Below are 27,584 nucleotides of genomic sequence, written 5' to 3'. Positions count from 1 at the left end.
TCTGAATACGGGTTTTATTTGCAAATTTGTCATTAGGTGATATTGTGTGTAGATTGAGGAAAAAATAGTGAATAATAGTGAAGATAAACTATGAAATAACACATATGGACAGTGGTGTAAAATACTTTAAAAGTACTACTTAAGTAATTTGGTGTATCTATACTACTACACTATTTACATTTTTTGACAACTTTTACTTCACTACATTCCTAATGAAAATGTACTTTTTACTCCATACATTTTCCCTGACACCCAAAAGTACAGTACATTTTGACAGAATTTTTTTCCAATTCACACACTTATCAAGAGAACATCCCTGGTCATCCCTACTGCCTCTGACCTGGCAGACTCACTAAACACATGCTTATTTTGTAAATTATGTCTGAGTGTTGGGAGGCTGGCTATCAGTCAATAAAATAAAACAATTAAATTGTCCCGTCTAGTTTGGTTAATATAAGTAATTTGAAATAGTTCATACTTTTACATTTGATATTTAAATATATTTTAGCAATCCCATTTACTTTTGATACTTCTGTATATTTAAAACCAAATACTTGTAGACTCTTACTCAAATAGTATTTTACTGGGTGACTTTCACATTTACTTGAGTCATTTTCTATTAAAAGGCATCTTTACTTTTACTCAAGTACTTTTCCCACCACTGTATATATGGAATCACATAGGAACCAAAATAACTACTAAAAAAGTGTTAAACAAATCAAAATATATTTTATATTTGAGATTCTTCAAATAGATACCCTTTGCCTTGATGGCAGCTTTGGACTTTGCACAATTTCTTTCCTTCTTAATGTGTTTGAGCCAATCAGTTGTGACACAGAAGATGGTCCTATTTGGGCCATATTATAAGAACACCTCAAATAAGCAAAGAGAAACAATAGTCCATCATTTTTTTAAAGACATGAAGGTCAGTCAATACAGAACATTTCAAGAACTTTGAAAGTTTCTTCAAAAGCAGTCGCAAAAAACCACGCAAAAACCAAGCGCTATGATGAAACTGTCTGCTTATCGGCTGCAGAGGATACGTTCATTAGAGATACCAGCCTCAGAAACTGCAGCCCAAATAAATCCTTCAGAGGTCAAGTAACAGACTCATCTCAACATCAACTGCTCAGAGGAGACTGTGTGAATCAGGCCTTCATGGTCGAATTGCTGCAAAGAAACCACTACTAAAGGCCACAAATAATAAGAAGAGACTTGTTTAGGCCAAGAAACACGAGCAGTGGACATTAGACTGGTGGAAATGTATCCTCTGGTTTGGAGTCCAAACTGGAGATTTGTGGTTCCAACCGGCGTGTCATTGTGAGACGCGGTGTGGGTGAACAGATGATCTCTGCATGTGTGGTTCCCACCATTATGCGTGGAGGAGGTGGTGTTATGGTGTGGGGGGTGCTTTGCTGGTGACAATGTCTGTGATTTATTTAGAATTAAAGGCACACTTAACCAGCAAGGCTACCACAGCATTCTGCAGCGATATGCCATCCCATCTGGTTTGGGCTGAGTGGGAGTATAATTTGTTTTTCAACAGGGCAATGACTCAAAACACCTCCAGGCGGTGTAAGGGCTATTTTACCATTGTGGCCTCCACAATCCCCCGACCTCAACCAAATTGAGATGGTTATGGATGAGTAGGACAGCACAGTGAAGGAAAAGCAGCCAACAAGTGCTCAGCATATGTGGGAACTCCAAGATTGTTGGAATAGCATTCCAGGTGAAGCTGGTTGAGAGAATGCCAAAAGTGTGCAAAGCTGTCATCAAGGCAAAGGGTAGCTATTTGAAGAACCTCAAATATAAAATATATATTTTGATTTGTTTGACACTTTTTTAGACTATATTATTCCATGTGTTATTTCATAGCTTTGATGTCTTCACTATTAATGATACAATGTAGAAAAATAGTCAAATAAATCAAAAACATTTAATGAGTAGGCGTTCTAAAACCTTTTGACCGGTAGTGTGTGTGTGTGTGTGTGTGTGTGTGTGTGTGGTGTGTAGTGTGTGTGTGTGTGTGTGTGTGTATGTATGAACAGTTGAAGTCAGAAGTTTACATACACTTAGGTTGGAGTCATTAAAACACATTTTTCAACCACTCCACAAATTTATTTTTAACAAACTATAGTTTTGGCAAGTTGGTTAGGACATCTACATTGCGCATGACACAAGTAACTTTTCCAACAATTGTTTACAGATATAGTATTTCACTGTATCACAATTCCAGTGGGTCAGAAGTTTACATACACTAAGTTGACTGTGCCTTTAAACAGCTTGTAAAATTCCCCAAAATGTCATGGCTTTAGAAGCTTCTGATAGGCTAATTGACATCTTCTGAGTCAATTGGAGGTGTACCTGTGGATGTATTTCAAAGCCCACTTCTGTGCCTCTTTGCTTGACATCATGGGAAAATCAAAAGAAATCAGCCAAGACCTCAGAAAAAAATGTGTAAACCTCCACAAGTCTGGTTCCAAACGCCTGAAGGTACCACGTTCATCTTTCTTCCAAATTGACAATAACCCCAAGCATACTTCCAAAGTTGAGGCAAAATGGCTTAAGGACAACAAAGTCAAGGTATTGGAGTGGCCATCACAAAGCCCTGACCTCAATCCTATGGAAAATTTGTGGGCAGAACTGAAAAAGCGTGTGTGAGCAAGGAGGCCTATACAAACCCGACTCAGTTACACCAGCTCTGTCAGGAGGAATGGGCCCGAAACGGGCTACCCCGAAACGTTTGACCCAAGTTAAACACTTGAAAGGCAATGCTACCAAATACTAATTGAGTGTATGTAAACTTTTGGCCCACTGAGAATGAAATAAATCATTCTCTCTACTATTATTGTGACATTTCACATTCTTAAAATAAAGTGATCATCCTAACTGACCTAAGACAGGTACTGTTTACTAGGATTAAATGTCAGGAATGGTGAAAAACTGAGTTTAAATGTATTTGGCGAAGGTGTATGTAAACTTCTGACTTCAACTGTACGTGTGTGTAGATAGATACACATAGATATCTCCTCCTAAGATGTACAATCTATTTTCCCCGTATCATTGGCCTGGGCTGTTGTTTGTTTGATGTCAAGACCAGACTGATTTGTCAGAGTAGCCACTCATTTGTGTTGTACCCTCCCTTTACAACCCTAATCCTGCCTCAGCGTTTCTAACTGGGGTGCCCTGACACTACACAGCTGATTCAAATAACTAACTCATCGTCAAACATTGATTATTTGAATTAGTAGTGCTAGGGCAAAAACCTCAATGTGTAGCTCTTGGCGTCCCCAGGACAGAGTTTGTGAAAAGCCGTCTTACCCATAATTCCAGCTAATTTCTATACCACTTCTTACATGTATTTTGTAGAACAGCTCCAGTGTCTTAACAGTTCAATAAAATAAAAAATAAAAAATGACTGACACTTAAATCCCATAATCCAGTGCCCATATTTACACAGACATCCCAATTCTGATATTTATTTTACTTGTGATTGGTCAAAGACCAATATTGGAAAAAATATCAGAATTGGGCTACTTATATAAACGCCGCCTAAGACTATTTGTGGATGAAAAAATAGTCTGCTAATTGTCACCCTCTCCTTCTTGCCTGAACATTTGACTCAGTCCCTGTCCCAGTTGGCTATCAGTCCTCTCTCACTCTCCCTCTTCAGCTGAACATCTTGCCGAGTCTCTGTCCCAGTCTGCTATTTGTCTCTCGCTCCCTCCTCCCCACCTCTCTCAGTCCTCTCAGGGCGGAGGGAGAGTCAGGCTGGAGCTCCTGTAGTTTCCTGAAGGCCCTGTCGGCCTCCTCCAGCTCCCCTGCCTCCAGGTTGGCCTGCCCAAGGCGGTACCAGGCCTTCAGCCCTTGGGGCTCCAGCAGCGTGGATCTGGCGGGAAAAAAAATAGTTACATATTGGGATATTATTTGACAATATATCTCAATATTATTTTTGCATTAGTCAGCTGTGCCTGCCCAAAACTAGTATTTTTTCCTTGTTATTAATTTTCTTTTGAAACAGGGAACCAACATGTTTTTCCATGACTGATCAAAACAAATTTTGTCATGCTCTCTCCTCTCTGCATCAGACATGGCGAGCAATACCATGGGAATGTCTAATCGTAATAAACAAATCACAGCTTCAAATCGCAATATATAGAGAATCTTTACGATTGTGAGCATGTGTGACCGACTGGCTCGATTTTGTCTTATGTATCAACATCTTTAATTTTTTACATTTTTTTTTTTTTACATTGGATAAAAGTAGAGACTCGAAAACGGTATTTCATACTGTAACACTACAGTTGAGGGAAAGTAATTCTGCTTTGAAATTTAATAAACTTGTAACCCCACTTTTGAGAAAATGGCCCTTGAACGTTTGGGTATCTAGTGGAGAGCTCTTCTTTGTCGACACCCATTCAGCATCGGTCACACCCTCTTATGACTTTGCCCCGCCCAGCTCTTTAAGGATTCACATGCATGACATCAGCAGCCTGTTGGTCCAAAATAGCATAACTGGTGTATTTTAACACCAATAAACCCATCTGTTTATGTCAATCTAGCAAACCAGGCACCTAAAAGCAACTTTATAAACAATGTTTTGGTTAGCTTGTTAGCTAGACAGCTAACGTGAAGTTAGCTGGCCAGCCAGTTTAAATAATGACCACATAACTGACAACGTCAGTTTGTATTAATTATTACAGGAACATAAACTCACAACAAGATCATTATTTACAATTTAATGGCGAGCCAATTACAGGAAATACAGTTGTAAGTGAGACGAAATAAAAGCAGGGCATTCTACCGGAGAATCTTAGAACTTGGAAAGCTGTCTCGTTGGCCTAATGTTAAATCCTAATCTGACTTTGGTGCAGGTCAAGTTGTTCTTCACATTACCGTCTCTGGAAAATACAAACTATATCAAATCAAAAATGTATTCGTCACATGGACAGGACACAGAAGGTGTGAACGGTACAGTGAAATGGTACCTTGCATAGTGGAGTCTTTTGTTTAGACATGTCGCTAGATAGCTAAACAATGACCCATAATCCTAATTTATAACATTACTACCCTGCATTATTCTGCATGTAGCTAACAAACTAGATTCAATGTTAGCTAGCCATGCAAATGGCTGTGAGATATGAACAATATTACTATACAGATCATTCACGTAACATTAGCTAGCGAGCCAGCCAACTAACAGTACACTTTAGCTTGAAATGAAAACGACTTTCTGACTAAATTAGAAACGTATAATATCCGAAAATGTAGCTAGCTAGACTCTCTTACCCGTAAACATGCATGAACACTTCTCCCTCTCCGTCATGGATGCCATGGTTGCCCTTAGTTTGAAGATGTATAAAACACCGGTCTCCGGATTACAATTCTATGTGTGTTCTCTTTTCAACTCCCTCTGCATATTTGCATTCAAACGCCAGAATTCTCCTTATCTATCATACTGTGCTTCCACCGGCATTCCACCGATTTCAAAACTCGGTCCTCCAGAAAGTGGAGAGCAACACTTTTGCAGTTCTTCATGTTAGCTTTCAAAAAAGCCCCGTTAGAAAGGATCACATACTGACCAGATCATAAACAGTTATAAACAGAAGCGTGCTACATGGCAGACCAATCGGAACTCATCTCTCGGCTTGTCCAGCCCATCCATTACCTCAGCCAATCATGGCTAGCGGGAAGATTCCTGGCTTTTTCTGTGGCTAAACCAAGTAGGCTCGTAATTTAACAATTTTATTCATATCTACAGATGGCATACAAGTTTGTTATTAAGGCACATGAAAGTTTACATATTGCAGAAGGCATTTCTGACAACAAAAAAAACGCATTTTGATCAAAAATAAATGTTTACGTTCAAATGCCTCGACTGTGTAGTGACGCGCAACACACGCCTAGTTTCCTGAAACGAGTCACATACAAATGACCAAATTAGCGAACTAGTCCTTTTTTTTACTCCTGTATGAGCGAAGCACCCCCACCCCCCCTTCCGCCCATCAACAGCCCTCCAACCCAAAAACATCTTCCAGTAGGCCATGATTGTGACAATTGCAATACATATCGTATCAGCACCCAAGTATCATGATATCGTATCGTGAGGTCTAGTGCTTAATTTGAGACGGATCCTGCAGGAACAGGATCTGACTGTTTGTTCCGGCACCTATTTTCCCGGATCCGGTATCTCTCCGGATTTATTAATTGTTTCTCTCTGTAGACGTTCTAATTGCACAATTGGCAGCTGACTAAATACTTTTTTGCCCCAATGTATATAGTCATCCTATCGAGCCACACTGATTCCAGACCTGCTCTCTTATTTGTACATAGAGGTTATGGGGAGGGCCGGTGGGGTAAGTAACTGATCTTGACACAGATCTTGGTAGTGGTGATCAGCTAGTGAAGAGGTCCCTACGTAATTACATCACATAGCCTAGTCTAGTCGTCTCCCTACTGAATTTGAATCGTGAGAAAGCCCCCCAAAAATGTTTAAATAATAATAATTCCAGAGAGAGATAGTGAATCGAACTCAGAACGAGCCAGAGAACTGTCAGTGCCGGAGGAGAGGAGTGAGGTTCAAACTGTTCCTGATAGCGATACCTTAGCTGACAGCGCTGCTATTAATCCCGCCAGTTCAGCTACCTTCACTAGCTAGTAGACCTAACCCTAACCCAGCTGGAGAGGGAGATGGGGAGCTGGGGGTGAGGGCGGCAGTGCATCCACCAACGAAGTGCTCGGAGCAGTTCAAGAACAAGCAAACGTATAACCCCTGGCTTGTCATGCAGAATTCAGAGTTGGGCTGTACAACACGCACACAAGTAGGGAGCTTGGGTCTAGAAACCACTGGAGGGATTAAACTAGCAAAATAGTGGGAATGTACAGTAAATTAACATCCTATGTCTCAGACGTAAAGAAACAACAAATAGCCCTCAGAAAAAAGGTTTTTGAACAGGCGTATTTGTAGACGAGGCTAGAGAGGACACCCAGGTTATAGTTCACACTCAGAATGAAAGAATAGACACTACAGCCAGAGTCGCCAGAACAGCCTGAGAAGGAGACTAAGCATCCTGCTCATGGCAAGTTCACTCTCAAGAGTCACGGGGAGAGTCGTTGTGGGAGGTTTTGAAAACTAAGGTAGTACATATTTCTTCCTTTACTAACTTGTTCTGTACTGTGAAGGTAATCTGAATATGTGCTTCATACTGTCACATAGGCAGGAGGCCTATATATTCTCATGTGTTCTGCTGTGTCCTACATCGATTTATTTGATTTTGAAGTTTTATTCCGTTATTTGTTCTACAGCTCAATTGATGACTTGAAAATGATATGAAATGCAGGTCTTGTAAGCTCCACAGCTGAGTATGTGGGTATATGGGTGTTCTGCAGTGTTGTCTAAAAATGTTGCTGTTCACTGACGTCTAGAAAATTATGCTCTTAAGAAATGTGGACTTGTGTAACCGCAGCTTTACTCAAGTATGTGGACATACTGCAGTGACGTCTAAAATGCTTTGAATTATTCAGCGCCATGGAGACACAGTTATCAGCCCAGTCTTAAGAAATGTGGAACAAACTCCTGTGTAGGACAGCGTCAATCACCACCTTCCGGAGACACCTGAAACCCCACCTCTTCAAGGAATACCTAGGATAGGGTGTGGTAATCCTTCTCACCCCCCCAACAAGATTTAGATGCAAGTGGCTGTTCCACTGGTTGTCATAAAATGCACCAATTTGAAGTCGCTCTGGATAGCGTCTGCTAAATGACTTAAATGTTAAATGTTAATGTTAAATGAGACTGCTGAGACCCCTGTCCGTTTCACCACCATAGCAGGCTACTTGGCTGTTTACTCTGTCTGCTGCTATGTTGTGTTAGACTCCTTTTCTCAATGTGTTTGGGACGGTTCCTCAGAGCCCCCTCACACCCACCTCAGAGCCCCCTCACACCCACCTCAGAGCCCCCTCACACCCACCTCAGAGCCCCCCACACCCACCTCAGAGCCCCCACACCCACCTCAGAGCCCCCACACACCCACCTCAGAGCCCCCACACCCACCTGCCCCCACACCCACCTCAGAGCCCCCCACCCACACCCACCTCAGAGCCCCCTTTTTCACCCACCTCAGAGCCCCCCCACACCCACCTCAGAGCCCCCTCACACCCACCCACCTCAGAGCCCCCCCCACACCCACCTCAGAGCCCCCTCACACCCACCTCAGAGCCCCCTCACACCCACCTCAGAGCCCCCCACCCTCAGAGCCCCCTCACCCACCTCAGAGCCCCCCTCACACCCACCTCAGAGCCCCCCTCACACCCACCTCAGAGCCCCCCCCACCCACCTCAGAGCCCCCCACACCCACCTCAGAGCCCCCCCCCACCTCACACCCACCTCAGAGCCCCCTCACCCACCTCAGAGCCCCCCACACCACCTCAGAGCCCCCATCACACCCACCTCAGAGCCCCCCACACCCACCTCAGAGCCCCCCACACCCACCTCAGAGCCCCCCCCACACCCACCTCAGAGCCCCCTCACACCCACCTCAGAGCCCCCTCACACCCACCTCAGAGCCCCCTCACACCCACCTCAGAGCCCCCCCACCCACCTCAGAGCCCCCCACCCACCTCAGAGCCCCCCCACACCCACCTCAGAGCCCCCCCCCCACCTCAGAGCCCCCCCCACACCCACCTCAGAGCCCCCCACACCCACCTCAGAGCCCCCTCACACCCACCTCAGAGCCCCCATCACCCACCTCAGAGCCCCCTCACACCCACCTCAGAGCCCCCATCACACCCACCTCAGAGCCCCCCTCACACCCACCTCAGAGCCCCCCTCACACCCACCTCAGAGCCCCCACACCCACCTCAGAGCCCCCCTCACACCCACCTCAGAGCCCCCCACACCCACCTCAGAGCCCCCCTCACCCACCTCAGAGCCCCCCCTCACACCCACCTCAGAGCCCCCCACACCCACCTCACACCCACCTCAGAGCCCCCCCACCCACCTCAGAGCCCCCCACCCACCTCAGAGCCCCCCACCCACCTCAGAGCCCCCCACCCACCTCAGAGCCCCCCACACCCACCTCAGAGCCCCCACACCCACCTCAGAGCCCCCTCACACCCACCTCAGAGCCCCCCACACCCACCTCAGAGCCCCCCACACCCACCTCAGAGCCCCCCACACCCACCTCAGAGCCCCCCATCACACCCACCTCAGAGCCCCCCACACCCACCTCAGAGCCCCCCACACCCACCTCAGAGCCCCCTCACACCCACCTCAGAGCCCCCCACACCCACCTCAGAGCCCCCACCTCAGAGCCCCACACCCACCTCAGAGCCCCCCACACCCACCTCAGAGCCCCCCACACCCACCTCAGAGCCCCCCACCCACCTCAGAGCCCCCCCACCCACACCCACCTCAGAGCCCCCCCCACACCCACCTCAGAGCCCCCCACACCCACCTCATTCACACCCACCTCAGAGCCCCCTCACACCCACCTCAGAGCCCCCTCACCCACCTCAGAGCCCCCCACACCCACCTCAGAGCCCCCCCTCACACCCACCTCAGAGCCCCCCCCACACCCACCTCAGAGCCCCACACCCACCTCAGAGCCCCCCTCACACCCACCTCAGAGCCCCCTCACACCCACCTCAGAGCCCCCCTCACACCCACCTCAGAGCCCCCTCACACCCACCTCAGAGCCCCCCACACCCACCTCAGAGCCCCCATCACACCCCCTCACACCCACCTCAGAGCCCCCCACCCACCTCAGAGCCCCCCACACCCACCTCAGAGCCCCCGCACACCCACCTCAGAGCCCCCCCACACCCACCTCAGACCCCCATCACACCCACCTCAGAGCCCCCTCACACCCACCTCAGAGCCCCCCCCACACCCACCTCAGAGCCCCCCACCCACCTCAGAGCCCCCCACACCCACCTCAGAGCCCCCACACCCACCTCAGAGCCCCCACACCCACCTCAGAGCCCCCCACCCCCCAGGCCCCCACCTCAGAGCCCCCCCCCTCACACCCACCTCAGAGCCCCCATCACACCCACCTCAGAACCCCCTCACACCCACCTCAGAGCCCCCCCCCTCAGAGCCCCCACACCCACCTCAGAACCCCCCCCCACACCCACCTCAGAGCCCCCCACACCCACCTCAGAGCCCCCCACACCCACCTCAGAGCCCCCATCACACCCACCTCAGAGCCCCCCTCACACCCACCTCAGGCCCCCACCCACCTCAGAGCCCCCCACACCCACCTCAGAGCCCCCCCCTCACACCCACCTCAGAGCCCCCCCCACACCCACCTCAGAGCCCCCACCTCAGAGCCCCCACACCCACCTCAGAGCCCCCCACACCCACCTCAGGCCCCCCCACCCACCTCAGAGCTCACTATGTGTTCTGGGAATTCCCGATTTACAAATTAAGTACTGGTGAGGTCCCTGGCAATTCCTAGTCTTACCTGGAGGCGCACCCTCTGGCCCGGGACCACTGGCCCAGTTTGAGCTGACATAGGGATAGGTTGGAGTAGAGAGAGGCCTTGGTGGAACGGTACTGACGATCTGTAGGGGCCTCTAGGCTATCTTTCTTCTCCGTCTCCTCATCCTCCTCCTCCTCCTCTATCGGAGTCATCTCCTCCCCTTCTCCCCGGGTGTGTAGTTTTAGGGTGATGAGGAGTTTGATGGCTCGGCTGTAGCTGTCTGCCGCCCCCCACATGTCCCCCGCCCTAAACCTGTCTCCCCCCCTCTGCTTGTGTGACATCACCCAGCCCCACTTCTCTCCAGCTGACAGCTGCCAGGACTCATGGCCAGGAGAGAAGGACTGGAGCTCTACTGTTATACACAGGGACTGGTCAGGGCCTGCTCTCTTCTGCTCCTCTTCTCCTCCCCGGAGTCGGTCTGTTAGTGGAGTCAGCATGACCTGGGGACACGAGGGTCAAAGGAGTGAAAGGTTAAGACCAGCTGTATGATGGGTGAATGGGTAACAGCAGGTACATGCTGATTCAGTGTGGTGCTATTGGTGTGTGAGCCTCTCCTTACCTCACACTTCTCTCCAGCTCTCATCCCCTCCACACACCCCTCTGTGATGTCACACTGCCCCTCCCCCAGCCTCAGAATGATCCAATCACCAAGCGGGACCTGCAGCATGGTACCCTGGGAGCGCTGTAGGGGTGGGACCTGGGCATCTGAAAGGACTGCGATTGGCAGGTCAGGTTTGAGTGACAGCTCCGGGTCAGCTGTAGGTTCTCCTTGGCGTTGAACTCTGACCTGACACAGAGAGCCAATCCCGGGGTAGACATCTCCAGAGGGGTCAGTTGGCTCCGCCCCTCGTTTCCTCCTCTGACAAACCTCCCACAAGCCCCTGGGGCACACAGACACCCAGGAAGTGATCTTATCGCCTTCTGTCTCCGCTGCCTGGGAGGTCTTCATCACTTGAGGAGACAGGGAGAGTTAGAGGGGAGAGAGAGGTGGCCACCCCCAGAGAAGCCAGCAGAACAGCCCACCCCAGCACCTGACAAAAGTTTCGACACCACAGCAGAACAGTCCACACCAGACCCTGACCATAGAGTCGACACCACAGCAGAACAGACAAATGAAGAACCACAAGCCCAGCGGCTCTCACCCCCTCCGAGCACCCCCTGTCAGCCACCCTGATAGCCCTTCTGACAACCCCTCACACCCACTGAGGACAAACACAAGACACAGATTGTACTACTTATGGACTCAAATGGGAAATATATAGAAGAAAAAAACTTTTTCCCAAACATAGTGTGTCTAAACTCTGGTGTCCAAACACCCAGCGTGCCCTCGACCTTCTGTCTGAGGACCAACTAGGTTCACCCAGCCACATAATAATACACACAGGCACAAACGACCTGAGAGCACAGCAGGAAAGGGTGGCAACAGCACTGAAGGGAGTGATTGAAAAGGCTTCTTCTACTTTCCCCAACGCACAAGTGGTTATCTCCACCCTGCTACCACGAAAAGACTTCCACCCTGCCACAATACAGCGGGTAAACGCAAGTATTTCCCGTGACTGTGCCTCAAAACCAAATGTTTTCCTGGCCCACCACTCCACCCTGGACTTGAACAGCCTCTATGACCAGGTCCACCTCTACAAGGCAGCAGTGCCCACCTTTGCCAGGACCCTAAAGGACATCGCTCTCAAACGTATCCCCAACACTTCACACAGGAGCAACAGATCAATAGACTCTCCACCCAGACCAGCGAGACACCCTCCCAGACCTGCAGGACCCCCTGGACCTACACATAGAGGACCCACGCCAAGAGGAATTACATCCAGACCACAGTACACCCAGACACATCCACACCCCCACCCCAACCAATCAACACCCCCACGTCAACCATGCCCACACCCCATTTAGGCCCCCTCAGATCAGACCTATGCCACTCCTGCCCACCCCATGCACCCCACCCCCGCAAAGAGGGCCTCAACATGGAAGCCACACATACGCCCAGGTAGTGAGCGGGCAAACAGTCCCAACCCCCACTCTCACACTCGCCCAAGCCAATAGCATGTACCAGATGCTCAGCAGGCTCTGCTCACACTTACTGGCCTGAGGCCAAACCACACGACCAACAACATTGGACATTCTATGGAACAAAAGCCTTCACTATATCATCCTGGAATATCCAAGGTCTGAGGTCATCTGCCTTTGGCCTAAAGAGCAGAAACCCGGACTTCACCAAAGAAATCGGTAACACAGACATTGTCATCCTGCAAGAAACCTGGTATAGAGGAGACGGACCCACTGGTTGCCCTCTAGGTTACAGAGAGCTGGTAGTCCCATCCACCAAACTACCAGGTGTGAAACAGGGAAGGGACTCAGGGGTATGCTAATTTGGTATAGAGCAGACCTAACTCACTCCATTAAATTAATCAAAACAGGAACATTCTACATTTGGCTAGAAATTCAAAAGGAAATTATCCTAACAGAGAAAAATGTCCTCCTGTGTGCTACCTATATCCCCCACTAGAATCCCCATATTTTAATGAAGACAGCTTCTCCATCCTGGAGGGCGAAATCAATCATTTCCAGGCCCAGGGACATGTAAGTCTGTGGCGACCTAAATGCCAGAACCGGACAAGAACCTGACACCCTCAGCACACAGGGGGACAAACATCTGCCTGGAGGTGACAGCATCCCCTCCCACATATGCCCCCTAGGCACAACTATGACAACATAACCAACAAAAACGGGTCACAACTCTTGCAGCTCTGTCGCACGCTGGGTATGTACATAGTCAACGGTAGGCTTCGAGGGGACTCCTATGGTAGATACACCTATAGCTCATCTCTTGGCAGTAGTACTGTAGACTACTTTATCACTGACCTCAACCCAGAGTCTCTCAGAGCGTTCACAGTCAGTCCACTAACACCCCTATCAGACCACAGCAAAATCACAGTCTACTTAAACAGAGCAATACTCAACCACGAGGCATCAAAGCCAAAGGAACTGAGTAACATTAAGAAATGCTATAGGTGGAAGGAATGCAGTTTGGAAACCTACCAAAAAACAATTAGGCAACAACAAATTCAATCCCTTTTAGACAATTTCCTGGGTAAAACGTTCCACTGTAATAGTGAAGGTGTAAACTTGGCAGTAGAAAATCTTAACAGTATATTTGACCTCTCAGCTTCCCTATCAAATCTAAAAATCTCAAATAGAAAACCGAAGAAAATTAACAATAATGACAAATGGTTTGATGAGGAATGCAAAAATCTAAGAAAGAAATTGAGAAACCTGTCCAACCAAAAACATAGAGACCCGGAAAACCTGAGTCTACGCCTTCACTATGGTGAATCACTAAAACAATACAGAAACACACTACGGAAAAAGAAGGAACAGCATGTCAGAAATCAGCTCAATGCAATTGAAGAATCCATAGACTCTAACCACTTCTGGGAAAATTGGAAAACACTAAACAAACAACAACACGAAGAATTATCTATCCAAAATGGAGATGTCTGGGTAAACCACTTCTCCAATCTTTTTGGTTCTATAACAAAGAACAAAGAGCAAAAACATATACATGATCAACTACAGATCTTAGAATCAACTATTAAAGACTACCAGAACCCACTGGATTCTCCAATTACATTGAATGAGTTACAGGACAAAATAAAAACCCTCCAACCCAAAAAGGCCTGTGGTGTCGATGGTATCCTCAATGAAATGATCAAATATACAGACAACAAATTCCAACTGGCTATACTAAAACTCTTTAACATCATACTTAGCTCTGGCATCTTCCCCAATATTTGGAACCAAGGACTGATCACCCCAATCCACAAAAGTGGAGACAAATTTGACCCCAATAACTACCGTGGAATATGTGTCAACAGTAACCTTGGGAAAATCCTCTGCATTATTATTAACAGCAGACTCGTACATTTCCTCAATGAAAACAATGTACTGAGCAAATGTCAAATTGGCTTTTTACCAAATTACCGTACAACAGACCATGTATTCACCCTGCACACCTTAATTGACAACCAAACAAACCAAAACAAAGGCAAAGTCTTCTCATGCTTTGTTGATTTCAAAAAAGCCTTCGACTCAATTTGGCATGAGGGTCTGCTATACAAACTGATGGAAAGTGGTGTTGGGGGTAAAACATATGACATTATAAAATCCATGTACACAAACAACAAGTGTGCGGTTAAAATTGGCAAAAAAACACACACATTTCTTCACACAGGGTCGTGGGGTTAGACAGGGATGCAGCTTAAGCCCCACCCTCTTCAACATATATATCAACGAACTGGCGCGGGCACTAGAAAAGTCTGCAGCACCCGGCCTCCCCCTGCTAGAATCCGAAGTCAAATGTCTGCTGTTTGCTGATGATCTGGTGCTTCTGTCACCAACCAAGGAGGGCCTACAGCAGCACCTAGATCTTATGCACAGATTCTGTCAGACCTGGGCCCTGACAGTAAATCTCAGTAAGACCAAAATAATGGTGTTCCAAAAAGGTCGAGTCACCAGGACCACAAATACAAATTCCATCTCGACACTGTTGCCCTAGAGCACACAAAAACTATACATACCTTGGCCTAAACATCAGCGCCACAGGTAACTTCCACAAAGGTGTGAACGATCTGAGAGACAAGGCAAGAAGGGCATTCTATGCCATCAAAAGAAACATAAATTTCAACATACCAATTAGGATTTGGCTAAAAATACTTGAATCAGTCATAGAGCCCATTGCCCTTTATGGTTGTGAGGTCTGGGGTCCGCTCACCAATCAAGACTTCACAAAATGGGACAAACACCAAATTGAGACTCTGCACGCAGAATTCTGCAAAAATATCCTCCGTGTACAACGTAAAACACCAAATAATGCATGCAGAGCAGAATTAGGCCGATACCCACTAATTATCAAAATCCAGAAAAGAGCCATTAAATTCTACAACCACCTAAAAGGAAGCGATTCACAAACCTTCCATAACAAAGCCATCACAAACAGAGAGATGAACCTGGAGAAGAGTCCCTAAGCAAACTGGTCCTGGGGCTCTGTTCACAAACACAAACACACCCTACAGAGCCCCAGGACAACAGCACAATTAGACCCAACCAAATCATGAGAAAACAAAAAGATAATTACTTAACACATTGGAAAGAATTAACAAAAAAACTGAGCAAACTAGAATGCTATTTGGCCCTACACAGAGAGTACACAGCGGCAGAATACCTGACCACTGTGACTGACCCAAAATTAAGGAAAGCTTTGACTATGTACAGACTCAGTGAGCATAGCCTTGCTATTGAGAAAGGCCGCCGTAGGCAGACATGGCTCTCAGAGAAGACAGGCTATGTGCTCACTGCCCACAAAATGAGGTGGAAACTGAGCTGCACTTCCTAACCTCCTGCCCAATGTATGACCATATTAGAGAGACATATTTCCCCAGATCACACAGATCCACAAAGAATTCGAAAACATATCCAATTTTGAAAAACTCCCATACCTACTGGGTGAAATTCCACAGTGTGCCATCACAGCAGCAAGATTTGTGACCTGTTGCCACGAGAAAAGGGCAACCAGTGAAGAACAAACACCATTGTAAATACAACCCATATTTATGCTTATTTATTTTATCTTGTGTCCTTTAATTATTTGTACGTTGTGTATATATGTGTATATATGTGTATATATATGTATATATATATATATATATATATATATGTATATATATATATATATAATATGACATTTGTAATGTCTTTACTGTTTTGAAACTGTTGTATGTGTAATGTTTACTGTTAATTTTTGTTGTTTTTCACTTTATATATTCACTTTGTATGTTGTCTACCTCACTTGCTTTGGCAATGTTAACACATGTTTCCCATGCCAATAAAGCCCTTGAATTGAATTGAATTGAATTGAGAAGACAGGAAGAAGAGGAGGAGAGAAGACAAAGAGAGGAAGAAGAGAGGAAGAAGAGAAGAAGCAGAGATGGAGAGGAGATATTCCCGTTGCATGGTAACCAACCAACAACATAATATAGACAACATGGAATGAACGTCCAAGCGTATTTTTTATAAACTAGTGTGCTTTGGGTCATTGTCCTGTTGGAAGTCCTGAGCGCTCTGGAGCAGGTTTTCATCAAGGATCTCACTGTACTTTGCTCTGTTCATCTTTCCCTCAATCCTGACTAGTCTCCCAGTCCCTGCTGCTGAAAAACATCCCCACAGCATGATGCTGCCACCACCTTTCACCTTAGGGATGGTGCCAGGTTTCCTCAAGACGTGACGCTTGGCATTCAGGCCAAAGAGTTCAATCTTGGTTTCATCAGACCAGATAATCTTGTTTCTCATGGTCTGAGAGTCCTTTAGGTGCCTTATGGCAAAGTCCAAGCCGGCTGTCATGTGCCTTTTACTGAGGAGCGGCTTCTGTCTGGTCACTCTACTATACAGGCCTGATTGGTGGAGTGCTGCAGAGATGGTTGTCCTTCTGGAAGGTTCTCCCATCTCCACAGAGGAACTCTGGAGCTCTGTCAGAGTGACCATCGGGTTCTTGGTCACCTCTCGTGACCCCTGATTGCTCAGTTTGGCCTGGCGGACAGCTCTACAAAGAGTCTTAGTGGTTCCAAACCTCTTCCATTTAAGAATGATGGAGGCCACAATTCCTTCAATCTCATGGCTTGGTTTTTGCTCTGACATGCACTGTCAACTGTGGGACCTTATATAGACAGGTGTGTGCCTTTCCAAATCATGTCTAATCAATTGAATTTATCACAGGTGAACTCCAATCAAGTTGTAGAATCATCTCAAGGATGATCAATGGAAACAGGATGCACCTGAGCTCAATTTCAAGTCTCATAGCAAAGGGTCTGAATACTTATGTAAATATTCATTTATTTATTTACATTTGCAAAAATGTCTAAAAAACTGTTTTCACTTTGTCATTATTGGGTATCGTGTGTATATTGATGAGGATTTTTATTTATCTAATCCATTTTAGAGTAAAGCTTTAACCAGTTGTGTAAAGTACTTCAAAAAGTTTGAGTATCTGTACTTTACTTTTTACATTTTTGACAACTTTTACTTCACTACATTCCTAAAGAAAATAATGTACTTTTTACTCCGTAAATGTTCCCTGACACCCAAAAGTACTAATTCTATTTTGAATGCTTAACAGAACAGGAAAATTGTCTAATTCACACACTTATCAAGAGAACATCCCTGGTCATCCCTACTGCCTCTGACCTGGCAGTCTCACTAAACACATGCTTCGTTTGTAAATGGTTGTCTGAGTGTTGAAGCGAGCCCCTGGCTATCCGTATATGAAAAAAAATATTTTAAAAATGTGTCCATCTGCTTTGCTTAATATAAGGAATTTGAAAATATGTTTTTATTTAACTAGGCAAGTCAGAACAAATTATTATTTAGAATGAAAGCCTACAAGAGAACAGTGGGTTAACTGCCTGGTTCAGAGGCAGAACAACAGATTTGAACCTTGTCAGCTCGGGGATTCGATCCAGCAACCTTCAGTTGAAATGGTTCATACTTTTACTTTTGATATTTAAGTACATTTGATCAATTCCAATTACTTTTTTTTTTATTAAGTTTTTAAAAATGTACCCCCTTTTTCTCCCCAATTTCGTGGTGTCCAATTGTTAGTAGTTACTATCTTGTCTCATCGCTACAACTTCCGTACGGGAGAGACGAAGGTTGAAAGTCATGCGTCCTCCGATACACAACCCAACCAAGCCGCACTGCTTCTTAACACAGCGCCATCCAACCCGGAAGCCAGCCGCACCAATGTGTCGGAGGAAACACCGTGCACCTGGCAACCTTGGTTAGCTCGCACTGCGCCCGGCCCGCCACAGGAGTCGCTGGTGCACGATGAGACAAGGACACCCCTACCGACCAAGCCCTCCCTCACCCGGGCGACGCTAGGCCAATTGTGCGTCGCCCCACGGACCTCGCGGTCACGGCCGGTTATGACAGAGCCTGGGCGCGAACCCAGAGTCTCTGGTGGCACAGCTGGCGCTGCAGTACAGCGCCCTTAACCACTGCGCCACACTTTCAAACTTTTACTCAGGTAGTATTTTACTGGATGACTCACTTGTACTTTAAGTCATTTTCTTTTAAGGTATCTTTACTTTTACCCAAGTATGACAATTGGGTACTTTTTCCACCACCTCGTTATATTGTTGGCTGTCATGAGTGAAATTCATCCATCTAGCTGGCTAACAAGGTAAGCTGATCTTTCTCTACCTTCACATCAAGCTAGCTCTGTGCAGGGCCAGACCTGGCTGTTCTGCCTTAAGTGAGAGAAAAACAAAATGGCCCCCGCCAAAAATAGAATAGCCCCAGTAAGCAAAATGACTTTGAATATGCACATTTCCCAGGTGTTGAAGTGAGGTTATGAATGAAAGGGTGAAAAGACATCTATGTATGGGCCAAATCAAGGCTGGGTCAGACTGGACAAAATCTGAACCAAACATAAACGTCTATGATTGGATCAGATGTGGTCCGGACCGTACCGATAAATAAACCTCTGTGGACGACATGGGAATCACTGCCGCACCAACAAGATGTACAGACGGGACCAAAAAGGACTTACTGGGGTGCAGCCTACCATGTCAGCTGCAATGGAACTTTATGAATGCCCACCATTTGTAAAAACAGGCCATTGCATTGGTTTTATTAGTCCCGATTCCTATTGATTTTTTATTTATTTAACTAGGCAAGTAAGTTAAGAACAAAGTCTTATTTACAATGACTGCCTACCCGGGCCATACCCTAACCCAGACGACGCTGGGCCAATTGTGCTCCGCCCTATGGGTCTCCCAATCACAGCCGGTTGTGATACAGCCTGGAATCGAACCAGGGTCTGTAGTGACGCCTCTAGCACTGAGATGCAGTGCCTTAGACTGCTGCTGCCACTCAGGAGTAATGTGACTAATCAATTTGGCTATTTAAAAGCTATGAATATCAGCTACCCAACTTTATCAGGAGGAGTTATCCTAAGCCTATTTGCAATGTGTTTACACAGCGGGAAATGCAGAAGTATTTTATTTGACGGATACGAACTCGAAACCACTGATCACAGGAAAACAACTCCTGGACATTAGTTGTGAGTAGCCTGATGTCTATTCCATATTTTCCATTTTACTTTGACCTGTTAGGATGTTGTTTGTTAACATGTCAGCACATTTTTAGATTAGGCTATTTGATCAGAGAAACCTACATAAGTTTGCATCTCATTACAGTGCCATACATGTTACATCCAGCATGTTGGCTACAGCAAAGGCCATATTGTTATGCTATATCTGCAACAGCACCCTGCCCTTATAACAAAAGATTGCAGCTTTCAAACTGCAGTCAACTGTGGTATTTTGGACGCAGTAATGGCATAATAACTGCAGTGACACTGTACAATTACGGCAGTAAAATAGGAAAAGGTATTATGGACTCTGATTTGCAGTTTACTGCACTCTGATTAATATTTTTTTCGTAAGGGTGGAAATGCGCGCTGGGAATGAACAATATTAATACCCACATTAATGGGTATTAATACTTTTTGGTAGCAACAACTCAATGTGTGTGTATTTTTTGTTCCATTTTTTTAGTTGTCTCAAGAAACTTGTCATTGTGTGATGTCGCTGGGGCCCCTGGTTGAACCCCTGGTTGGGCCCCTGGTTGAACCCCTGGTTGGGCCCTGGTTGAACCCCTGGTTGAACCCCCTGGTTGAACCCCTGGTTGAACCCCTCTGGTTGAACCCCTGGTTGAACCCCTGGTTGAACCCCTCTGGTTGAACCCCTGGTTGAACCCTGGTTGAACCCCTGGTTGAACCCCTGGTTGAACCCCTGGTTGAACCCCTGGTTGAACCCCTGGTTGAACCCCCCTGGTTGAACCCCTCTGGTTGAACCCCTGGTTGAACCCCTCTGGTTGAACCCCTGGTTGAACCCCCTCTGGTTGAACCCCCTGGTTGAACCCCTGGTTGAACCCCTCTGGTTGAACCCCTGGTTGAACCCCTCTGGTTGAACCCCTGGTTGAACCCCCTGGTTGAACCCCCTGGTTGAACCCTGGTTGAACCCTGGTTGAACCCCTGGTTGAACCCCTGGTTGAACCCCTGGTTGAACCCCCCCTGGTTGAACCCCCCCTGGTTGAACCCCCTGGTTGAACCCCTGGTTGAACCCCTGGTTGAACCCCTGGTTGAACCCCTCTGGTTGAACCCCCTGGTTGAACCCCTCTGGTTGAACCCCCCTGGTTGAACCCCTCTGGTTGAACCCCTGGTTTGAACCCCTCTGGTTGAACCCCTGGTTGAACCCCTGGTTGAACCCCTCTGGTTGAACCCCTGGTTTGAACCCCTCTGGTTGAACCCCTGGTTGAACCCCTGGTTTGAACCCCTCTGGTTGAACCCCCTGGTTGAACCCCTGGTTGAACCCCTCTGGTTGAACCCCTCTGGTTGAACCCCTGGTTGAACCCCTGGTTGAACCCCTGGTTGAACCCCTGGTTTGAACCCCTGGTTGAACCCCCCCTGGTTGAACCCCTGGTTGAACCCCCTGGTTGAACCCCCCCTGGTTGAACCCCCTGGTTGAACCCCTGGTTGAACCCCCCCTGGTTGAACCCCCCCTGGTTGAACCCCTGGTTGAACCCCTGGTTGAACCCCTCTGGTTGAACCCCTCTGGTTGAACCCCTGGTTTGAACCCCTGGTTTTAACCCCTGGTTGAACCCCCCTGGTTGAACCCCTGGTTGCGCCTGCAGAGAGCGGGTCTGTGGGACGGAGTAGAGCGCTCCTCAGCTGCCAGCCTCTTTCACCAGCCTGTTAGCTTTAGCCAGGACTCATGCAATCCGGGGTCCTTGGGACGTCGCTAACACATTGAAGCTTACATTTAAAATGGGTAGGGGTTCAATTGAGGAGTTAGGGGAGGATTTAGGGTAAGGGTTATGGGGAGGATTTAGGGTAAGGGTTATGGGGAGGATTTAGGGTAAGGGTTATGGGGAGGATTTAGTGTAAGGGTTATGGGGAGGATTTAGGGTAGGAACGTCCCAAGGACTCCAGATAGCACTAACCCTTTAGCCAGTTAGCTAGCTATAACGCGTTAATGAACATTGCGAAAGTAAAAACATGTGTATAAAGTAAAAACGCATGTAAAACATACTACATTTCATGAGAAGATGAACAGCTATCTAACTTATTCCTACCTGCAGACAAACGGTATTTCGGCTTTGTGCGACTTCAACGGATCAAAACAATACAACTTCTTCTTCGATTAGGTTTAACCGCGTTTGGCACCTAATACATGTTGCATTGCCGCCACCTTCCGTACGAAAAAATATTGCAGTTAGAGTGCAGTTATACAGCATTCAAAATATAACACATTTACTGCAGTAATTTTGCAGTGCAAACCCACCACTCGACTCCACTATTTAAATACCCTACCATCTACCATCTAACCCTACACTCACAAAATAACACCCTACTCCACTATTTAAATACCCTACCATCTACCATCTAACCCTACACTCACTACAAACCCCTCACCCTACTCCACTATTTAAATACCCTACATTTACATTTACATTTAAGTCATTTAGCAGACGCTCTTATCCAGAGCGACTTACAAATTGGTGCATACACCTTATGACAACCAGTGGAACAGCCACTTGCATCTAAATCTTGTTGGGGGGGGTGAGAAGGATTACTTACCCTTACTTACCCTATCCTAGGTATTCCTTGAAGAGGTGGGGTTTCAGGTGTCCCCTACCATCTACCATCTAACCCTACACTCACAAAAAACACCCTACTCCACTATTTAAATACCCTACCATCTACCATCTAACCCTACACTCACAAAATAACACCCTACTCCACTATTTAAATACCCTACCATCTACCATCTAACCCTACACTCACTAAAACCCCCACCCTACTCCACTATTTAAATACCCTACCATCTACCATCTAACCCTACACTCACTACAAACCCCCACCCTACTCCACTATTTAAATACCCTACCATCTAACCCTACACTCACTACAAACCCCCCACCCTACTCCACTATTTAAATACCCTACCATCTACCATCTAACCCTACACTCACTACAAACCCCTCACCCTACTCCACTATTTAAATACCCTACCATCTAACCCTACACTAAAACCCCCACCCTACTCCACTATTTAAATACCCTACCATCTAACCCTACACTAAAACCCCCCACCCTACTCCACTATTTAAATACCCTACCATCTAACCCTACACTCATTAACAACCTACCACCCCACTCCACTCTTTAAATACCCTACCATCTACCATCTAACCCTACACTCAATAATTAACAACCTACCACCCTACTCCACTCTTTAAATACCCTACCATCTACCATCTAACCCTACACTCAATAATTAACAACCTACCACCCTACTCCACTCTTTAAATACCCTACCATCTACCATCTAACCCTACACTCAATAATTAACAACCTACCACCCCACTCCACTCTTTAAATACCCTACCATCTACCATCTAACAATACACTCACAAAAAAACAGCCTACTCCACTATCTGGTCCTACCTCAGGCCAACAGACTGAAAGGATGGGACACCATCACTGAACACACCCTGTAACTCTTCTGACATCAAGTCTCGTACACCCAAATACCTCTCTGCAGCTGCCACCACTGTGACTTTCCATCCCTGCAGTACAGTTGATAACCATTGTTATATATGCTACAAATCCAATCTCACTGAAACATACAGTGCCTTGCGAAAGTATTCGGCCCCCTTGAACTTTGTGGACCGTCGCAGGAGGTTCCGGGCAGAAGTTCCGGGCTGTGGACCGTCGCAGGAGGTTCCGGGCTGTGGACCATCACAGGAGGTTCCGGGCTGTGGACCGTCGCAGGAGGTTCCGGGCTGTGGACCGTCGCAGGAGGTTCCGGGCGGAGGTTCCGGGCTGTGGACCATCACAGGAGGTTCCGGGCTGTGGACCGTCGCAGGAGGTTCCGGGCTGTGGACCGTCGCAGGAGGCTCCGGGCTGTGGACCGTCTCAGGAGGTTCCGGGCTGTGGACCGTCGCAGGAGGTTCCGGGCTGTGGACCGTCGCAGGAGGTTCCGGGCTGTGGACCGTCTCAGGAGGTTCCGGGCTGTGGACCGTCTCAGGAGGTTCCGGGCTGTGGACCGTCGCAGGAGGTTCCGGGCTGTGGACCGTCGCAGGAGGTTCCGGGCAGTAGATCCGCGCTGTGGACCATCGCAGGAGGTTCCGGGCTGTGGACCGTCGCAGGAGGTTCCGGGCTGTGGACCGTCGCAGGAGGTTCCGGGCTGTGGACCGTCTCAGGAGGTTCCGGGCTGTGGACCGTCGCAGGAGGTTCCGGGCTGTGGACCGTCGCAGGAGGTTCCGGGCTGTGGACCGTCGCAGGAGGTTCCGGGCTGTGGACCGTCTCAGGAGGTTCCGGGCTGTGGACCGTCTCAGGAGGTTCCGGGCTGTGGACCGTCACAGGAGGTTCCGGGCTGTGGACCGTCACAGGAGGTTCCGGGCTGTGGACCATCGCAGGAGGTTACGAAATGGGAATCGTCACTGGAAGCTCTGGAATGGGAACCGTCACTGGAAGCTCTGGACTGGGAATCATCACTGGAAGCTCTGGACTGGGAATCGTCACTGGAAGCTCTGGACTATGAACCGTCACCGGAAGCTCTGGACTGTGAATGTGCACTGGAGGCCTAATGAGTGGAGCAGGTACAGGACGTACCGGACTGAGGAGGTGCACTGGAGGCCTGTTGCGTGGAGCCGGCACAGGTGGTACTGGACTGGGGACACGTACTTCAGGGCGAGTGCGAGGAGGAGACACAGGACACACCGGACTGGGGAGGCGCTCTGGAGGCAAGAAGCGTGGAGCCAGCCCAAGTTGCACCAGACTGCTAACCAGATCCTCTGGTCGGATGTTGAGCAGAACACACTTGCACAACATCTCTCTCATCTCTCTCTCTCGCAACTCCCCCATTGCCTCCCTGACAGTCTCTTGCTCTTCAGGGCGAGTGCAGGGAGCAGGCACAGGACGTACCGGGCTGGGGAGGTGCACTGGTTGCCTGGTGCGTGGAGCTGGCACAGATGGTACTGGGCTGAGAAGGCGCTCTTCAGCGCGCCAGCGCTGCAGCATATTCCTTGCCAGATCCCCTTTCCGGTATCTCTCATTAAATTCCTCTATCGACTCACACACAGGCTCTGGCACTCTCCTCTGCTCGACCGCTACCTCCACCGACCACCCCTCATGCCCCTCCCCATAAATAATATTGGGGTTGTCCTTGGGCTTTCTGTGGATGCGAACCCTGGCGTCATCACTGTCTTCCATTTCTTCCTTCCGTCTGCTGCCAAGGAAGGGTTTCGCATCCTTTCATGTCCTCCCAAGTCCAAAACTTCCTCACCTCATGTTCACGCTGCTTGGTCCTTTGTTGGTGGGATATTCTGTCACGAACATGAGGAGAGACGGACCAAGGCACAGCGGATGTTGATTTCCACGTATTTATTATGAAGTGAAACTTAGCAAAACAAAACAATCAATCAAATGAACTAACAACGAAACGTGACGACGTGGTGCACATGCACAAAACACAAAATAATATCCCACAAATGCAGGTGGGGAAACAATCTACCTAAATATGATCCCCAATCAGAGGCAACGATAAACAGCTGCCTCTAATTGGGAACCATATTAGCACCCACATAGAAATATCTACACTAGATCACCCCCTAGTCATGCCCTGACCTACTACACCATGGAGAACTAAGGGCTCTCTATGGTCAGGGCGTGACACTCACCCAATGTGAGACGGAACCGCTATTATTTTTTTATTTTTAGACCCTATGGCCAGAACCACCTAGCCATCAGAAGCTAACCAGCTAATTAGCTACAAGCTATTTATTAATTGTTAGCCATTGCTAGCGGCCTTTACCTTCTGCACAGATATCAGCCCTTTTTTTTAGCCTGGATAATACTCGCCAGCCTACCAGTATCGGACTGTTTCTCCACTACAACGTTGGATTCCTGCCGTAAACCCTGGACCATTACTCCTGATCTTCAACACTAGCTAGCACCCACCGAGTTACCCAGCACCGAAGATATCCCTGAGGCCCACCTCCCGGCCTACTCAGTTGTTCACCTGGACTCCACCCAAACACGGCTAGAATCCACTACTCCACCGGATCCTTAACGTAAGCTCTGGACCTTGGCACCGGATCACCGCTGCTACCAAGTGGCTATAGTGGCTAACGCCCCTGCCCCGAAGCTAGCATCAGTTAGCCGCGAGCCCGGCCTATCTCGCAACTAGCAAACTAAATTACTACAACTACAATATCTCTTTTGCCATCTGGCTTGGATTCTTTGTCGACACGATGCCCTGCCGCACCACCACAACTGGTCTGCCGACGAATACTCCATCTGATGTGCCTTGAACTGGCCTCCGTCGGATGTCGGTGCAGACGCTTCCTGGGCTATCTATCCCCGGGCTACTAACTTTAAACGCCTGCTACTCCGCGGCTTCCCTGTTCCATCTATTGCTGCCTCCTGGACCCTATGATCACTTGGCCACATAGCTGATGCCTGCTGGACTGTCCATTAATCACGGTACTCCATTCTGTTTATTTCTTGTTTATCTGTCGGCCCCAGCCGCGAACTCAGGCTCTGTGTGTAGTTAACCGAACCTCTCTGCCCATTCATCTCCATTTTACCTGTTGTTGTTTTAGCTTATTAGCTGTTGTTGTCTTACCCATTGTTGTAAACCCAGGCCCTGCGTGTCCCCAGGCACCCTCATTTGTTGACTTATGTGATCAAAAAAGCTTTGGTTTCATGCATGTTAACATCAGAAGCCTCCTCCCTAAGTTTGTTTTACTCACTGCTTTAGCACACTCCGCCAACCCTGATGTCCTTGCCGTGTCTGAATCCTGGCTTAGGAAGGCCACCAAAAATTTGGAGATTTCCATACCCAACTACAACATTTTCCATCAAGATAGAACTGCCAAAGGGGGAGGAGTTGCAATCTTCTACAGAGAGAGCCTTGAGTTCTGTCATACTTTCCAGGTCTATGCTCAAACAGTTCGAGCTTCTAATTTTAAAAATGAATCTCTCCAGAAATAAGTCTCTCACTGTTGCCGCCTGCTATTGACCCCCTCCACTCCCAGCTGTGCCCTGGACACCATATGTGAATTGATCACCCCCCATCTAGGTTCCGAGTTCGTTCCGTTAGGTGACCTAAACTGGGATATGCTTAACACCCCGGCAGTCCTACAATCTAAGCTAGATGCCCTCAATCTCACACAAATCATCAAGGAACCCACCAGGTACAACCCTAAATCCGTAAACATGGGTACCCTCATAGAAATTATCCTGACCAACTTGCCCTCCAAATACACCTCCACTGTTTTCAATCAGGTTCTCAGCGATCACTGCCTCATTGCCTGCATCCACTATGGGTCTGCAGTCAAACGACCACCCCTCATCACTGTCAAAAGCTCCCTAAAACACTTCTGCGAGCAGGCCTTTCTAACCGACCTGGCCCGGGTATCCTGGAAGGAAATTGACCTCATCCCGTCAGCTGAGGATGCCTGGTCGTTCTTTAAAAGTAATTTCCTCACCATCTTAGATAAGCATGCCCCTTTCAAAAAATGTAGAACTAAGAATAGATATAGCCCTTGGTTCACTCCAGACCTGTCTGCCCTTGACCAGCACAAAAACATCCTGTGGCGGACTGCAACAGCATCGAAGTCAGGAAAGCAAAGGCTAGCTTTTTCAAGCAGAAATTTGCATCCTGTACCTCTAACTCCAAAAAGTTTTGGGAGAACAAGAGCACCACCTCCCAGCTGCCCACTGCACTGAGGCTAGGTAACACGGTCACCACCGATAAATCCATGATAATCGAAAATTTAAATAAGCATTTCTCAACGTTTGGCCATTCCTTCCTCCTAGCTACTACAACCCCGGACAACAGCTCCGGACAATAGACTATGGCTGGGATTCACAGGATTCAATACAATCTCAGGTTATGTTCAGGGTATACAATTAATATGTTAGCTACTTTGGAAATTGTCTAAGCCGCGGTGCCTAAATCGGGTAAA

The 27,584-nt window shown here is 47.7% G+C and overlaps 1 protein-coding gene across 2 annotated transcripts; it reads right to left on the bottom strand.

Moving 5' to 3' along the window:
• fkbpl (FKBP prolyl isomerase like) lies at positions 1–26,514 on the bottom strand. Of its 2 annotated transcripts, none has more exons than XM_035738025.2 (4): positions 26,367–26,514; positions 11,041–11,432; positions 10,464–10,921; positions 1–3,889 (listed from the first exon to the last, which is right to left on the bottom strand). In XM_035738025.2, coding segments are annotated over exons 1-4 (1,071 nt in total). In that variant the 5' UTR covers positions 26,368–26,514; the 3' UTR covers positions 1–3,669. The 2 variants fall into 2 exon arrangements, with proteins under 2 accessions (XP_035593918.1, XP_052337149.1); XM_052481189.1 differs by lacking the exon at positions 26,367–26,514 and adding an exon at positions 21,681–21,973.
• Positions 26,515–27,584: the final 1,070 nt, after the last annotated feature.

This window comes from Oncorhynchus keta, chromosome 27, assembly GCF_023373465.1.
Source record: "Oncorhynchus keta strain PuntledgeMale-10-30-2019 chromosome 27, Oket_V2, whole genome shotgun sequence".
Lineage (NCBI taxonomy): Eukaryota > Metazoa > Chordata > Actinopteri > Salmoniformes > Salmonidae > Oncorhynchus > Oncorhynchus keta.
This window is presented reverse-complemented; position numbering and strand designations above follow the sequence as displayed.

Excerpts from the sequence above, each read along its gene's own strand:
- fkbpl (XM_035738025.2), bottom strand. Across the intron at positions 10,922-11,040 it reads GAGCTGGAGAGAAGTGTGAG|GTCATGCTGACTCCACTAAC; the intron begins GTAAGGAGAGGC and ends TCGTGTCCCCAG. Across the intron at positions 3,890-10,463 it reads GCCAGAGGGTGCGCCTCCAG|ATCCACGCTGCTGGAGCCCC; the intron begins GTAAGACTAGGA and ends TTTTCCCGCCAG.